The 18,184-nt window shown below is 39.8% G+C and overlaps 1 protein-coding gene across 2 annotated transcripts in view; it reads left to right on the top strand.

The window, feature by feature from the left end:
* Positions 1-142: 142 nt before the first annotated feature.
* mix23 (mitochondrial matrix import factor 23) overlaps positions 143-18,184 on the top strand; it is a 32,032-nt gene continuing 13,990 nt past the window's right edge. For both annotated transcript variants that reach the window (XM_073045394.1, XM_073045393.1), the window contains exons 1-3: positions 143-298; positions 15,777-15,902; positions 17,601-17,747. In XM_073045394.1, the coding sequence (XP_072901495.1) occupies positions 248-298; positions 15,777-15,902; positions 17,601-17,747 (324 nt within the window). In that variant the 5' untranslated portion in view covers positions 143-247. The remainder of the gene's footprint in view (positions 299-15,776; positions 15,903-17,600; positions 17,748-18,184) is intronic.

The raw sequence follows: 18,184 nt of genomic DNA, 5'->3' as shown, positions 1-18,184 counted from the left end.
TCGCTGCCGTGCTGGAGGACGGCCATGAGAGATATAGGCTTGCACGAGTAATACCGTGTTCATTTTTAAGTAAATATAACCTGTCACTCAGCCGGCATTTATAACATTTAATAAAATCTGAAATACGTTTGTTGGTGGGGTTTGCAATGTTTTCCCTGGGGTTAAAATCCTGTCGATGGCTGCATGGGGCACAGGCGGTGAACAGGACAGTTTGGCTCGGCTCGGGTCTTGAAGCAGCGGCGGGAAGATGGCGGCCCCCAGAGAGGAGCCGAGTTGCCAGGATTTCTCGGAATTTCAGGTGAGGAGGGAAGAGGGGAGGGTGTGAATGAGAGAGGAGGTAATGAGGGAAGTGGCCTACCCCGGGACCGAGAGCAGCATATACCAGTGACACTGGGGTTGATGGCCGCCGCGGTAGCGGCGTGCGCCCTTCACGGGACGGCGGCGGCTCCCGCGGGCTGAGCACCGTGTGGCGGTGGCGGCGGCGGCGGCGGCAGTTGCTGAGCGCTCACCCCGTGCATTCGACCTTCGGACGGGTCGCTGGCAAAGGCCGAAGGTGGGGTGTGGGGGTCTGTAGAGAAAGAAGTTATTCATATGTTTCAGGTCAATGACCTTTCGTCCGATTCAGGAATAGTTAGAGATGTGTGTAAGTATGCAAACAAAAATGAAAGCTGCAAAAAGCACAAAAAGGGAAATCTGAAATGAAACCACAAAATGTTGGCGATACTCAGCAGCCCGGACTGAAGATAACCTTCAGGTACTGACTGATTGTATCACGGCCTGGTATGGAAACACCAATGCCCAAGAACGGATAAGCCTACAAAGTGGTGGATACAGCCCAGTCCATCACAGGTAAAGGCCTCCTCACAGTTGAGCACACTTAAAGGAGCGCTGCCACAAGAAAGCAGTGTCCATCTTCAGTGACCACCACTATTCAGGCCATGCTCTGTTCTCGTTGCTCCCATTGGGAAGGAGGTGCAGGAGCCTTAGATGCCTCATTACCAGGTTCAGGAAAAGTTGTACTCAGCAACACCGGGCTCCTGAACCAGCGTGGTTAACTTCAAGTACCTCAGCTGTGAACTGATTCATTAACCAATGGACTCACTTTCAAGGACCCTATAACTCAAGTTGTCATTATTTGTTTATTTATTTTGCACAGGTTGTCTTTTGCACATTGGTTGTTTGTCAGTCTTTGTGTGTAATTTGTCTTTAATTGTATTTCTTTGTTCTGCTGTGAATACCTGCAATAAATGAATCTTTGTGTAGTATACTGTGACATATATGTACTTTGGTAATAAAGTTACTTTGAAGTGCAGTATAGTTGACTCTGGTTATTTGGGACACAGGAGGACCAGTACATTTTGGTCCAGTTACGTGGCTGTCCCAATTAGCTGAAATTTCATGGAAATAGTTAAAAAGATTTGTAAAAGACAAACTGAGTAACAAATTATGTATTTAAATGAAATCAGAACAAATTAGATTACTATTAATACCACATTACGATAAAACTATGTATTAGTTCCTAATACTTATCAATGGAGGAACTTATGTGCATTGTGTTCTTTTGACTTAAAATCAGCACAGATACCAAGTGCAGATAATAGACTGCCTTCGCACAGTGCTGTCAAAGCAATCTTCCAAAACTTTGTTTTAATTGTAACTTTAAAGATGATTGTTGATACCTTCAAATTCTTTGTAGTTCTTAACTTGTTGAAGTAAAATTGTTTCATTTTAACTCCTGCCGTTTCTGGCATCTCCAAGCCTGAATGCTTGAAACCACAGTGAGCAAAACAGTTCTAAATTGTCTTACTGCTTATTTCTTGCCAACTATCAGTGACAAAAATTACTGCTTTTTGAACACAGTCATGCACAACTGACACTTTAAAACCGTTCACTCAAAGTACAGTGTAGAGTCTAAATGGCCACGCAAATGCATGCGGTTGCCATTAGTTAGAAATTGTTTGGCAACAGTCTCCTCCCCCAATTAAGCAGCATAGTGTCCCAAATAATAACCGATGGCCCAATTAGCAGGAATCCACTCTACTTTGAACTTTGATTCTTGGGATGGCAGTAATTCTGTATGAGCTGTGATTAAGTCCAATAATTTTGTATTCATTTCAGTTTAGAAGATTGAGAAAGGATCAAGTTGAAACTTACAAAGTTCTGATAGCAGTTTTGGACTGTGCATTTGGTTTCCCCAGTGTGGGGGCCATGTTTTAAGTATCGATTGTAGTGTGTCAAATAGAAAGAAAAAAAGGTGAGCTGTTTCACCTGCAATGAGTGTTTGGAGCCTTGGCTGACAAAAAAATGGGACATTAAAGGACAGGTGTTGAATCTCTGCAATTTCAATAGTAGTGGTTGGTGTAGCTGGTGATGGAAAAGTGAGTCTGCCTGTTCTGGAGAGCAGGGGAGTGTAGGGGAACATTTTGGCACTAGGTACCAGAAGTTATAAGGTGACCTATTGAATGTGGAGGCTGCAAACATGGAAGGTGATAATAAGGAGGACCCTATCAGTGTTCTGGTGTGATTGACAGTGAGAGCAGACGTGTAGGCAATGAGAGCTCTACTAATCACACTGGATGAGCAAAAAAAGGATTAATCGGAGGCATTATGTGGATGGAAACACCACAAGAACAGTTGTAGTAGACAAACTGGGAGGAGAACAGAACATTGTGCTTGCAAGGAGCAGAGTGGGAGGAACTGTAGCCAGGATAGCAGTGGGACTCCATGTGTTAGTAATGGCTACGAGATGTTAACCTGTCCTCTGAAACGGAGTAAAGTTAATGAAGGGAAGAGTTGGAAGACAACCCAATAAAGGTGAGAGCATGGTGGAAATTGATAGCAACAATGATGAAACTTTAGACTCTTTAGTGAGGTGGTGTGGCCCGGAAAGCCTGAAACCTCATTTTTCTCTCTAGAGTTCTTGCCTTTTTTAAACCAACTGTTGATACACATTCCACTGGCTACCACTTGCTAGATGTTAGCTGATTTGAAGTTTGCAGCAAAACCACATACTGTTGGCAACCGTTATTCTGACACTTGTTCTGATCAGCAAGGCAACTTAGAGAAAATGAGTAAAGCATTGAGAAATAATCCTGACATGCCAAAGTTGGGATGCTGAGATTATAAAATAATGCCTATATGTAATAAAAGGTCATTAGTTTCTATGTTTGTATCATTGTAAAAAAAAATTAACATCAAGCTATTCATATTATATGCTAACAACAACACACACAAAATGCTGATAGAACACAGCAGGCTAGGCAGCATCTATAGGGAGAAGCGCTGTCGACATTTCGGGCCGAGACCCTTCGTCAGGACTAACCGAAAGGAAAGATAGTAAGAGATTTGAAAGTAGTGGGGGGAGGGGGAAATGCGAAATGATAGGAGAAGACCGGAGGGGGTGGGATGAAGCTGAGAGCTGGAAAGGTGATTGGCGAAAGTGATACGGAGCTGGAGAAGGGAAAGGATCATGGGACGGGAGGCCTCAGGAGAAAGAAAGGAGGTGGGAGGGGAGCACCAGAGGGAGATGGTACCTCCTCTTATTTACCCCTTGATCATGATCCCACTAAGAAGCACCAGGCCATTGTCTCCAATACCATCACCAACCTTATTAGCTCTGGGGATCTCCCATCCACTGCCACCAACCTCATAGTTCCCACACCCCGCACTTCCCGTTTCTACCTCCTACCCAAGATCCACAGACCTGCCTGTCCAGGTAGACCTATTGTCTCAGCTTGCTCCTGCCCCACTGAACTCATTTCTGCATACCTTGACACTGTCTTATCCCCCCTTGTTCAATCTCTTCCCACCTATGTTCGTGACACTTATCATGCTTTGAATTTTTTCAATGACTTTAAGTTCCCTGGCTCCCACCGTCTTATTTTCACCATGGACGTCCAGTCCCTATATACCCCCATCCCCCACCGAGATGGTCTCGAAGCTCTTCGGTTTTTTTTGGATTCCAGACCTAACCAAATCCCCTCTACCACCACTCTCCTCCGTCTAGCGGAATTAGTTCTTACTCTCAATAATTTCTCCTTTGGCTCCTCCCACTTCCTCCAAACCAAGGGTGTAGCCATGGGCACCCGTATGGGTCCCAGTTATGCCTGCCTTTTTGTTGGCTTTGTGGAACAGTCCATGTTCCAAGGCTATACCGGTATCCATCCCCCTCTTTTCCTTCGCTACATCGATGACTGCATTGGCGCTGCCTCTTGCACGCGTGCTGAGCTCGTCGACTTCATTAACTTTGCCTCCAACTTTCACCCTGCCCTCAAATTTACCTGGTCCATTTCTGACACCTCCCTCCCCTTTCTTGATCTTTCTGTCTCCATCTCTGGAGACGGCCTATCTACTGATATCTACTATAAGCCTACAGACTCTCACAGCTACCTGGACTATTCCTCTTTCCACCCTGTCTCTTGCAAAACGGCTATCCCCTTCTCACAATTCCTCCGTCACCGCCGCATCTGCTGTCAGGATGAGGCTTTTCTTTCCAGGACAAAGGAGATGTCTTCCTTTTTTAAACAAAGGGACTTCCCTTCGTCCACCATCAACTCTGCTCTCAAACGCATCTCTCCCATTTCCCGCACATCTGCCCTCACCCCATCCACCCGCCACCCCACTCGGGATAGGGTTCCCCTTGTCCTTACCTACCACCCCAACAGCCTCCAGGTCCAACATATAATTCTCCGTAACTTCCGCCACCTCCAACGGGATCCCACTACCAAACACATTTTTCCCTCCCCCCCCCCCCTTCTGCTTTTCGCAGGGATCGCTCCCTACGCGACTCCCTTGTCCACTCGTCCCCCCCATCCCTTCCCACCGATCTCCCTCCTGGCACTTATCCTTGTAAACAGAACAAGTGCTACACCTGCCCTTACACTTCCTCCCTCACCACCATTCAGGGCCCCAGACAGTCCTTCCAGGTGAGGCGACACTTCACCTGTGAGTCGGCTGGTGTGGTATACTGCGTCCGGTGCTCCCGGTGTGGCCTTTTATATATTGGTGAGACCCGACGCAGACTGGGAGACAGTTTCGCGGAACACCTACGCTCGGTCCGCCAGAAAAAGCAGGATCTCCCAGTGGCCACACATTTTAATTCCACATCCCATTCCCATTCTGATATGTCTAACCATGGCCTCCTCTATTGTCAAAATGAATCCAAACTCAGATTGGAGAAACAACATCTTATATACCGGCTGGGTAGCCTCCAACCTGATGGCATGAACATTGACTTCTCTAACTTCCGTTAATGCCCCTCCTCCCCTTCTTACCCCATCCCAGACATATTTAGTTGTTTGCCTGTTCTTCATCTCCCTCTGGTGCTCCCCCCACCTCCTTTCTTTCTCCTGAGGCCTCCTGTCCCATGATCCTTTCCCTTCTCCAGCTCCGTATCACTTTCGCCAATCACCTTTCCAGCACTTAGCTTCATCCCACCCCCTCTGGTCTTCTCCTATCATTTCGCATTTCCCCCTCCCCCCACTACTTTCAAATCTCTTACTATCTTTCCTTTCGGTTAGTCCTGACAATGGGTCTCGGCCCGAAACGTCAACAGCGCTTCTCCCTATAGATGCTGCCTAGCCTGCTGTGTTCTACCAGCATTTTGTGTGTGTTGTTGTTTGAATTTCCAGCATCTGCAGATTTCCTCGTGTTTGCATATTATATGCTAGTTCTGTTGAGTTGCATTTTCAGTTTAATTTTTTAAATCCATTTTTTACTGTGTCAAGAACTCAGTATACCCATACAAGACCTCGTGCCTCCCAGTTCTGCATAACTGTTTGTTTCATTACTTAACAGTAATGTAATTGAAATTACTGACACAAATCAAGTAACATTGCATTGATCTGTAGTTTCTTTGGATGTATTGTGTCTCTAGAGAGATTGCAAAACAATTAGAAAGAAAGCATAAGAGTTTTTAATATTGGCTGTGAACACAAATCTTACTACATCAGGTCAGATGTGATCATGAGTCACTTTTCATACAGAAAATGGAGTTCAAAGTGCTTTACTTTGGAATAGAGTGCAAACATGAAAATAAAAGACGAAAAAAAGTTAGTTAAATGCAAAGTTAAGTTGAGTCTGCATCCCTTATGATTTTAAGTATTGAGTTCCACATTTTAGGAGCATAGTTCAAAAAAGAACCTGCCAATTATCTTTTGAGGGAGATTGTTTAAATTTAAGAAATATAACAGAAAAAGACCCGAGAGCCGGAGCAAGATTATAAAATGAAAATGACTGTGATGTGTTCTGGTCTTAGACCATTGAGAGTTTTAAAAACAAGTAAGAAAAGTGTAAAATCAATTCTAATAGATACAGGAAGTCACAACAAAGTAGTTAGGATGGAAGTGATATGCTCTCTCATTTAGATTTTAATTAAAATTTCTAGCAGCAGTATTTTGAATGAGTTGAAGGTTAGAAACATAGAAACTCTACAGCACAATACAGGCCCTTTGGCCCACAAAGTTGTGCTGAACATGTCCTCACCTTAGAAATTACTATGCTAACCTATAGCCCTCTATTTTTCTAAGCTCCATGTACCTATCCAAAAGTCTCTTAAAAGACCCTATCGTATCAGCCTCCACCACCATTGCCAGCAGCCCATTCCATGCACTCACCACTCTCTGTGTTTTTTTAAAAAAACTTACCCCTGGTATCTCCTCTGTACCTACTCCCCAGCACCTTAAACCTGTGTCCTCTTGTGGCAACCATTTCAGCTCTGGGAAAAAGCCTCTGACAATACACACGATTGATGCCTCTCATCATCTTATACACCTCTATCAGGTCACCTCTCATCCTCCATCACTCCAAGGAGAAAAGGCTGAGTTCACTCAACTTATTCTCATAAGGCATGCTCCCCAATCCAGGCAACATCCTTGTAAATCTCCTCTGCACCTTTTCTATGGCTTCCTGTAGTGAGGCGACTAGAACTGAGCACAGTACTCCAAGTGGGGTCTGACCAGGGTCCTATAGAGCTGCAACATTACCTCTTGGTTCTTAAATTCAATTCCATGATTGATGAAGGCCAATACACCATAAACCTTCTTAATCACAGAGTCAACCTGCGCAGCTGCTTTGACTGTCTTATGGAGTCGGACCCCAAATCCCTCTGATCCTCCACACTGCCAAGAGTTTTACCATTAATGTTATATTCTGCCATCGTGTTTGACCTACCAAAATGAACCACTTCACACTTATCTGGGTTGAACTCCATCTGCCACTTCTCAGGCCAGTTTTGCATCCTGTCGATGTCCGGCTGTAACCTCTGACAGCCCTCCACACTATCCACAACACCTCCAACCTTTGTGTCATCAGCAAACTTTCTAACCCATCCCTCCACTTCCTCATCCAGGTTATTTATAAATATCACGAAGAGTAAGGGTCCCAGAACAGATCCCTGAGGCACACCACTGGTGACTGACCTCATGCAGAATATGACCCATCTACAACCACTCTTTGCCTTCTGTGGGAAAGCCAGTTCTGGATCCACAAAGCAAGGTCCCCTTGGATCCCATGCCTCCTTACTTTCTCAATAAGCTTTGCATGGGGTACCTTATCCAATGCCTTGCTGAAATCCATATACACCACATCTACTGCTCTACCTTCATCAATGTGTTTAGTCACATCCTCAAAAAATTCAATCAGGCTCGTAAGACACGACCTGCCCTTTACAAAGCCATGCTGACTATTCCTAATCATATTATGCCTCTCCAAATGTTCATAAATCCTGCCTCTCAGGATCTTCTCCATCAACTTACCAACCACTGAGGTAAGACTCACTGGTCTGTAATTTCCTGGGCTATCTCTACTCTCTTTATTGAATAAAGGAACAACATCTGCAACCCTCCAATCCTTTGGAACCTCTCCCATCTCCGCTGATGATGCAAAGATCATCGCCAGAGGCTCAGCAATCTCCTTCACCTTCCACAGTAACCTGGGGTACCTCTCTTCTGGTCCCAGTGAAGGTTGTCAATAGATTGCTTTAGAAGGCTGGTAAAAAGTGCAAAGCAGTGATCTAGTCTACTCAATATAAAGGTGTGAAGTAGTTTTTCAGCATCATTACTCTGTAATATTAAGTGTGGAAATGCTGCTCTGGTCACTTTCTTTATGTGGGATTTAAAATTCAAATTTGAATGGAGGCCAACACCCAGGTTTCTTACTTCTCTGACTTTACAAGAGGAGCCAAGTTCCCAAGCTAGTCAAGAAGTTTATCTCTTTTAGCTTTGGGACCAACAAAAATATTTAAATTGTTTCTTCATTTAGCTTTAGGAAATTATTGCTCAGCCATTTGTTGTTTGCAGCCACACTAGAAGTCAGAGAAGATAGGGTATTATTATCAGGCTGAATCAGGATATACAATTGTGTGTCATCTGCATCAGTGTGCAAATCAAACTTATGCTCTTTAATGATGTGTAACTGGAGATCAAGCCAGCTTCGCTGAGCAACACCAAAAGGTACATCATATTTCTTAGAAAATCGGTCTCCGAGACAGACAAATAAACTTCTCTCTAAGATATATGAGTGAAACCAATTAAGGGCAGTACAAGAGAGTCCAACCCAGTCTCAAGGTGATTTAGAAGAATTAGAACTGAGGCCCTGTTGTTATCAGTGTTGAGCCTAAGGTTGGTGACAAATTTGGTACAGGTTTGCTCTAAAACCTGACTGAAACTTTATTAGAATATTGTTCTCATTTAGAAAATTGTTGAGTTCAATTTAAGTTTCGGTATTGTCCCCTCAATGTCTCCTAATAAAAATAATAATGGACTATGTGGGAGTTGTACTCCAATAATTTGTTCCAATAAAAGTCTTAAATTTATCCAAAATGGTTGAATTTTAAAACAGGACCAGGTAGAATGTAAAAAAGTACCAATTTCTTGACCACATCGAAAACATTGGTCAGACATATTTAAATTAAATCTATTTATTTTCTGTGGTGTTATATATAATTGATGTAAAAAATTATATTGTATTAATCTAAGTCGAACATTTATTGTATTTCTCATACTATCAAAACATAGTCTTGACCAATTTTTTCCATCAATTTTAACATTCAGATCAGATTCCCATTTTTGTCTTGATTTATGAATTCCTAACTTAATTGTTTGCTTTTGAATCAAGTTATACATACAAGATATAAATTTTTTAATTTTTCCTTTCTGAATTAATATTTCTACTTCACTAGGTTTTGGCATCAACATTGTTTGTCCCAGCTTTTCTCGTAAATAGGCTTTTAATTGAAAATAACAAAAAAGAGTATTATTTGATATTTTATATTTATTTTTTAATTAATCAAACGACATCAATATACCTCCTTCAAAACAATCACCTATATATTTAATCCCCTTTTGGAACCAATTATGTAAAAGTTTATTATCCATTGTAAAAGGAATAAGCCTATTTTGAATTAAAGTTCTTTTTGCTAATAAAGATTTCTTTATCTCATCGTCCATATTTACCTTATTCCATAAATCAATCAAGTGTCTTAATATAGGAGATTCTTTTTTTTCCCATATCCATTTGGATTCCCATTTATATATAAAATCCTCTGGTATATTTTCTCCTATCTTATCTAATTCTATTTTAATTCATGCCGATTTTTCTTCATCAAAAAAAGACGCAATAAATGTAAGTTGATTTGCTTTATAATAATTCTTAAAATTTGGAAGTTGTAACCCCCCTAAATCAAATTTACATGTCAATTTTTCCAATGATATTCTTGACATCTTACCTTTCCAAAGAAATTTCCTTACATATTTATTCAGTTCTTGAAAAAACTTCTGAGGTAATTGTATTGGTAAATTTTGAAATAAATATTGCAATCTAGGAAATATATTCATTTTTACAGCATTAACTCTACCTATTAATGTTATTGGTAACATCATCCATTTATCAAGATCCTCTTTTATTTTTTTTAATAATGGCAAATAATTTTGTTTATATAAATTTTTAACATCGTTATCAACTCTAATACCTAAATATTTTATCCCGTTCATTGACCATCAAAATTGAGTTGCTAATGGACATTGATTATAATTTCCTTTGGTGAGGGGCAAAATTTCACTTTTATCCCAATTTACTTTATAACCTGATATATAACCCAACTTAAATTGAACAAGTATCAGAAAAAAATTATAAAAATTGCATTGGCAGTAGCCAAAAAAGTTATCGCAGTTAGTTGGAAATCTGATTTATATTTAACTATGGATCATTGGAATAATGAAATACATAGTTGTATTCCATTTGAAAAAATTACGTATAATCTAAGAAATGAATATGATATATTTTTGAAAATTTGGCTCCCATACTTACAAAAGATAGGATTAAATACACAGGTCCTTTGAAGATAAAATCATAGTAATTAGGGAAAGTAAAAATAAATATTAAAATTATTTTGAACTCCATGGAGCATGTGGGGGTCCTCCGATTTCCAGGCAATCGTTTTCTTCTTTCTTTCTTTTTTTTTCCTTTCTTTAGATAAGAGTTAAGGGGGGGAGGGTTAAGGGGAGGGGGAGGGTTAACATTATTTTTCCTACTATTTTATTATCACATTATTCTTTGTAATTTCTAAAATTTAATAAATAAATAAAATTTAAAAAAATAAAAATTAAAAAAAAAAGAAAATTGTTGAGTTGGTTGAAAATAACTTTCTCAAGAATCTTGCCTAGGAAGGGAAGATTTGATATAGGCCTGTAGTTAGCTAGCACCTCAATATCAAGGTTTGGCTTTATAAGCTGGAGTTTTACAGTCACAATTTTTGAAGGCATCTGGAAAAACTCCAGTTTCAGAATCAGGTTTAATATTACCTGCGTATGTCATGAAAATAGTTAACTTAGCAGCAGCAGTACAATACGATACATGACAATATAGAAAATATAGCTAAGTAAATCAATTACCACAAGTGTATATATGTATATTAAGTAGTTAGATTAAAAATAGTGCAAAACAGAAATAATTTTTAAAAAGTGAGGGTATTCATTGTTCATTTAGGAATCGAATGGCAGAGTGTAAGGAGCTGTTCCTGAGTTGCAGAGTGTGTGTCTTCTGTATCTCCTTCCTGACAGTAACAATGAGAAGAGGGCATGTCCTGGGTGATGGGGGTCCTTAACAATGGATGCCGAGAATGTTAATAATTTTTTTTAAGTGTTGTAATGAAACCCAATTTCCCTTGGCATCAACAAAGTATGTCTGTCTGGCTGTCTGTGGGAGGGACAGGGTCGAGCCAGCAAGTTTACTCTTCATTATAATACAATATTCTGAATTGGAAGTAGATGTAAATTTTGACCTAGTTGACATCTTTTTACACGGTTGACTATAGAGGTTACCAGTATCTGTAGCCATATTGTGAAAAAAATACAAAATATTGTGAATTCCTCACATTTTGTGGCAGATGCTTCTGAGTACATATCTTGGAAAAATGGGCTCTTCTTGCAGAGTGTATAGCAGCATTATAGGAGGCTAGTTCTTCCTTGAAAATATTACAGTGGACTTCTAGCCCAGTTTTCCTCCCTTTTCTCTTGGCTTGTCTGCATGACCTCCTGAACTTGCGGACAGAATTGTTTAACCATGACAACGTTTCATTCAGTGATTTCTTTTTAACCCTATGTGGGGTCAGCATGTTTAATATATTTGCAAAGTTACTGTTAAAAGAATCAACCATTTTATTTACTGAGCAGTTGGGGTCGCATGGGTCAGATAAACTAGCCAGCTCAGAAAATTTAAATTGCATCGCAGCATCAAGAAACCATTTTTTAAACTGCAATTCTTTCATTGGTTACAGACAGGAGGCATCAAAAAGCACACAAAAATGATGAGATACTGGTATCAGACACTGATAATATTTAATCCCTTTGTCATTACCGAGTCAAGTGTATTTCCAAATCAATGGCTGCGCTCAGTGACCTGCTGGGAAGGATCTGAGTTATCTAGTGAGTTCCTCAATTACCATAGTGTTCACATTTGAGAGATAATTAATATGTATTGAAATCACCAGAGATGAGAATCCTGTTGTAGTCAACTAGTGTTGAATTTAGGACAGCGATAAATGATAATGCAGATGACAGTATCCATACTACAAATTTTAAACATATGTACCTTAAAACTTGAAAAATCACTGACAGACGGTAGATTGCAACTAAAATGCTCTTTGAACGTGGTGGCAATCTTGCCACCTCAGCCAATGGGCCTTGGTACACTGAAATTGTCATAGTTGGGGAGACACCATTCAGATAACTGGCTGTATTCATTTGGCTTTAAGCAGGTCTCAGTTAAGAACATAAAATTGAGGTCTGAAGAGGTAATAAAATAATTTAAGATAAAACTCTTACTTGAAAGGAATCTCAAATTTAGAAAAGCGAGCCTAAATTGAGTAGCCTGGTGTGGTGCAACACCATTTTGGTAGAATAGTTCAATCCAATGACAGTGGTCTGAATAGGATGGGTAAAGTTTACAGATCTGGTGGGCAGTGAACAGGAAGTAGTTAGGGAAGAATTGATTGTAAATTGTCATACGCGTGGGCTTGCGAGAGTGCAATGGAATATGTTTGCAAACAGCGTCCGGGGGCCCAGATCTGGCCCTGCTTTTCCTTCATTGGACCATTTCATATTATTAACCATCAATGGTCAAAGACAACACTTCACTGGCTATTTGATGATGACCATCTGCACTACAAAAAGACGCTCATGTTACCTAAAGGTCACTATCTAGTTCCACATCCTACCATCATTTATGTAAGGTGGAGGAAAATGAAGATGGTGCACGTTAGTGATGAGGTTTGGTGTTACTTTAATTGGTAGGCCTCTGCCTGGAATAACTGTCAAGCTAGTCACAACTTAGATATGATTTTTTTTCCTTAAACTATGTTCCTTGCAAAACCATTCTTTCTAGCTCCAGATGCTTACACTGGTTCCACCTGCGTTATCCAATTAGGGCTCTACATGCTGTATCACCAGAACAGCACAGAATTTATCTTCACAAGTGTCCCATTCTGTTTTAAATGTGTATTCTTTGGTTACTCTAAGCAGGCCACTGGAAATTATTTATCATTTTTTATTTAATCAAGCTTATTTTGACTCTCTCTCCCTCCATTTTCTAAATGTTCGAAGAACAATCCTAACATTTTTAGTCTATGTAATTCTAATCTCTCATCTTTGGTACCATTCTATACCATGCACCTTCCCCAAGACCTTGACATCTTTCCTCAGTTAAGATGCCCAGTGTTGCAGATACTCCAATGAGGTCATCATTTCTCTGTTAGATACTGATGCATTTTGTGACTGGTGGATCATGACAGGTTGTTACATACAGTTGCAAGTTAACTCTTCGCAGTTATCTGGTTTCCTGCATTAATTACCGTACTCAAAATGTTGTCTGATCTTCATCTAAGACACAATAATAGACAAACACAATCTGCGTTAACTAATAAAACACAAACAATTATACTTCTCATCAATACAGAGTGCACCATTTAAGCAATCACAGTCTAAGGTCTAAAAAGTATGTGAGCCTCTGGGGTAATGCATTCTACAAAAGCTGTTTGGTGTCAGATGTCCCAATCAATGAGATGAGGTTGGAAATGTGGGTTGTAGAGGTGCCCTGCCCTATAAACAAGACACACAAAGTCAGGTTACTGACTGAGTCTGCTCTTTTCAAAAAATATCTGTCTATGTGGATCATTCCTCGATCAAAACAACTTTCAGAGAACCTTAGAAGAATCGTAGAGACACATGAAGCTGGAAAAGGCTACAAAGCATTTTTAAAGATCTGAGTTTTCATTAGTCCATGGGAAGAGAAATTGTTTACAAATGGAGGAAATTCAGTACTGTTGCTACTCTCCCTAGGAGTGGATGTCCTGTAAAGATCACACCAAAGAGCACAACATACAATGCTGAAGGAGGTGAAAAAGAACCCAAGGAACAGCAAAAGACCTGCAGAAATCTCCAGAACTTGCTAAAGTCTCTTTTCGTGTGTCCGCTATAAGAAAAACACTGAACAAGAATGGTGTTCATAGAAAGATACCACTGAGGAAACCACTTCAGGTCAAGCCAAGTCACTTTTATTGTCATTTCGACCATAACTGCTGGTACAGTACATGGTAAAAATGAGACGTTTTTCAGGACCATGGTGTTACATGACACAGTACAAAAACTAGACTGAACTACGTAAAAAAAAAACACAGAGAAAGCTACACTAGACTACAGACCTACGCAGGACTGCATAAAGTGCACAAAAACAGTGCAGGCATTACAATAAATAATAAACAGGACGATAGGGCAAGGTGTCGGTCCAGGTTTTGGGTATTGAGGAGTCTGCTAGCTTGGGGGAAGAAACTGTTACGTAGTCTGGTCGTGAAAGCCCGAATGCTTCGGAGCCTTTTCCCAGACGGCAGGAGGGAAAAGAGATTGTATGAGGGGTGCATGGGGTCCTTCATAATGCTGTTTCCTTTGCGGATGCAGCGTGCAATGTAAATGTCAGTGATGGTGGGAAGAGAGACCCCGATGATCTTCTCTCCTAAAAAATCATTGATGCACATCTCAGGTTGCAAAAGACCACCTAATTGTTCCACAGTGCTTCAGGGACATTGTTCTATGGACAGATGAGACAAAAGTTGAACTTTTAGGCAGAAATGCACATTGCTGTGTTTGGAGGGAAAAGGGCACTGCACACCAGCACCAAAACCTCATCCCAAATGTAAAGCATGGTGGAAAGAGCATCATGGTTTGAGGCTTTGTTGCCCCAGGGCCTGGACAGCTTACAATCGTTGAAGGAACAATGAATTCAAAATTAAATCAAGACATTTTACAGGAGAATGTCAGGGTGGTGGTCTGTCACCTGAAGCTTAATAGAAGTTGCATGATGCAACAAGGCAATGCTCCAAAACACAAGAGCAAAAATGGTTTAAAAAGAAGAAAATTTATGATTTGGAATGGTCAAGTCAGAGTCCAGACCTTAACCCAATTGAAATGCTGTGGCATGACCTGAAGAGGTCTGTTCACACAAGGTATCCCAGAAATATTGATGAACTGAAACAGTTTTGCATGGAAGAATGATCTAAAATTCCTCTTCGCTGTTGTGCAAGTCTGATCAGCAGCTACAGGAAACATTTGGTAAGGTTATTGCTGCTAAAGGAGGTTCTTAAATACAAAAGTTATTCAATACAACTTATTAAATGCAAAGGTTCACATACTTTTTCCAACTTGGACTGTAAATGATTGAACAATGTGTTCAATAAAGATGTGCAAAGTACAGTTCTTTTTGTGTTATTAGTTTAGGCAGATTGTGTTTGTCTATTATTGTGATTTTGGAAACATAGAAAACCTACAGCACAATACAGGCCCTTTGGCCCACAAAGCTGTGCCGAATGTGTCCTACTATAGAAATTATCTAGGGATACCCATAGCCTTCTATTTTTCTAAGCTCCACGTACCTATCCAGGAGTCTCCTTAAAGACCCTATCATAATTGCCTCCACCACTGTTGCTGGCAGCCCATTCCACACACTCACCACTCTCTGTGTAAAAAATAAATAAATTTAACCCGACATCTCCTCTGTACGTACTTCCAAGCACCTTAAAACTGTGCCTGTTCATGTTAGTCATTTCAGCCCTGGGGGAAGCCTCTGACTATCCACGTGATCAATTCCTCTCACTTAGATGATGATCAGGCCACATTTTATGGGTAAGTAATGCAGAAAACCAGGTAATTGCAAAGGGTTCACAAACTTTTTCTTGCAATTATTGGTGCTTGAACTCCATTTAACCATTTTGTTTTCTATCTCAATAATAGGAAATATTACGGGTGATGCGACAAATTGATGATAGGATAATCCATGAATTAAATACTAGTCTCCCTACAGCATCCTTTGCTGGGAAGATTGATGCAAGTGCAAGATGCGAAGAGCTTTACCATTCAGTAAGTAATGTTGCTTTTTACAGAGATTTTCCTGTTATAATTTTACTACTTGTGAGAGACTATCAATTCTCTCACGCACCCTTGTGTTCACTCCTGTCATTCTGGGTTTCTGTTATTCTTTTGCTTGAAGATAAGGATATCAGTGGCCATTGTTGAATTTGACTGAGTGAGATCCACCTGCACTGTTGACAAATTCTGAGGAATTCGAGGTCATCCTGCTGTTTATAAATGAAGGGAGAAGTAATGCAATTACTTCAGAAGTGCTTTTAATTCAAATACGGCAATGGAACCAACATGCCTACTACTCAACTACTGCAGGAACCCTTAATGTCTGCTAGCCTCCATTTTAGTACATTTTGTCTCACCCCCAATTTTTTCCCTTTTCAGATGGAAGATCAAAGCTCTGATTGACTATCAGGCTGTACTAACCAGCTGTAGTTAATGATTTAGAATCATTAATAGTTGATTCATGGCACATGTGACTTCAGCTGAGATGTGTGGTTTGGATGTTTGTCTGAAATTCAAACTAAGTGTTTGATTTTATTTTTGAGTGTCTATTTTTGGGGATCCTCCAGGATGGTTCACTTGAGTTTCTTTTATTAGTTGATAAATGTCAGTTGATCTTTATGGTTGGTATTAATTGACATTTTTCTGCTTAGCAAATGCTATATATGAACTGGATCAAAGAAGCATAATTGAATTAAAATTTAGATATATAAGCTAAGTTTTACATTGTTATCTGAATGATGCCGTGAAAGCTGGAAGACATGGCCCTTGTTTGTTATATTTTAATAGTGGTAAATCTGCGAATCATTTGACCTCATTGTAATTGCATTCAACTTCATTCCAGAAAGATATAAATCAGGCAATTAAGAAACAACTCTATATGTTTGCAGACTTTGGGTGAAAGAAGTTTAGATTAATTAAAATAATATTTTACCATGACAAGTTCATGGTTCACAACGTGGCAGAGTTGCTCAGCATAGAGATAACTCCTGTAAAAATTGGAAAGTTAATGTCTGTGCTAGAGGAGGTGCACTTCTTCTGTGAATGTACTTTTATTTTGCAGTTACTATAGGAGGAAGTTTGCATTGTCTGTACTTTAACAGCAATCAGGTTCTGAAAGGCCAGGCCATCAAGATGGTCCAGGCCATACATAGTCATTCAATGACACTTTCTGTGGGTACAATCAGTAACAAACCATTTCAGGTCAAATAAATGCTTGTTTATTGGCAGCCAACTTTTGTAAAATCCCACAATCAATCCAACATTTCTTCATGGATTTTGGGAAATCCGAACACAATCTCTCACATGAATGAGGAGGGACAGTTATGAAACTAGGAGTAATTATCACATCTAGTGTGGAAATATTGAGTGCCATTTCCCCTGCAAACCTATTGACTTACCGTAAGATTCACCCAAAAAGTAATCCAAACAGAATTGAAAAAGAGTACATTAAGGAATATATATAACGTGCAAGACTCACTTCAAAGCCAGATTTTAATTTTTAAAATACTCTAAAGTACTTATTCTCTATTTTAGTTTTTATATGCTTATTTGTTTCTTTTAACTTTACTCTGGGTGATGAAACTAAGCTGTAAACCAAACCATTTTCTGTCATCTTTGTTGAATTTATTGATGCAACCATATAATAATTGCAAATTTTGTGTATTCTTGTTTCTCTTTTGTTTGTTTTAGTTACAGGAAGCTCATGCCAGTAGAGAAAAAGCCATAAAGACCTGCATAAACCAGTCCTCCAGTATGGTGAACAAATTACGAGAAGAGAGGAATAAAGACAAGGATAATTTAACACTAATAAAACGACTCCGAAAGGAACAAACTAACGTAAGCTCCCCTCTAAGAAAATATATCAACATGCAACACAAACTTAAAAGACATGGTACAGTTCTATTTTGTTGCTGAAGTAATGCTTGAGTTCATTATTCCAATGGTGCTATTAATTTGTAAGTAATGACTTTGCTCTGCTGCTCAAGTGTTCCAACAAGAAGTTCCTTCAATAATAATATTGTTCTGTTGGTAATGTTTGTAATTATTCTTAATCTGGCAACTTTAGATTTTAATGTTAATTTGAAAGAACCTCTAGATACTTTGCTGATAAAGGAATGGACTGAAGTTGCACTAAGGTTCACTGAGGTCCTCTTGCTCAGTGTTTTAAAGCAAGCTGAGATAGATGCACAGCTGCCTGAGTGACTGTTCGGCTAAATGTTCCCACCATTATTGTAGATAAGTTGCTAGCAAGCGTCTCTTTAAGGTTCAGATCG

The sequence above is a fragment of the Hemitrygon akajei genome, chromosome 5 (assembly GCF_048418815.1).
Source record: "Hemitrygon akajei chromosome 5, sHemAka1.3, whole genome shotgun sequence".
Lineage (NCBI taxonomy): Eukaryota > Metazoa > Chordata > Chondrichthyes > Myliobatiformes > Dasyatidae > Hemitrygon > Hemitrygon akajei.
The sequence above is the reverse complement of the archived record's forward strand: the minus strand, read 5'-3'. Positions and strand labels throughout refer to the sequence as shown.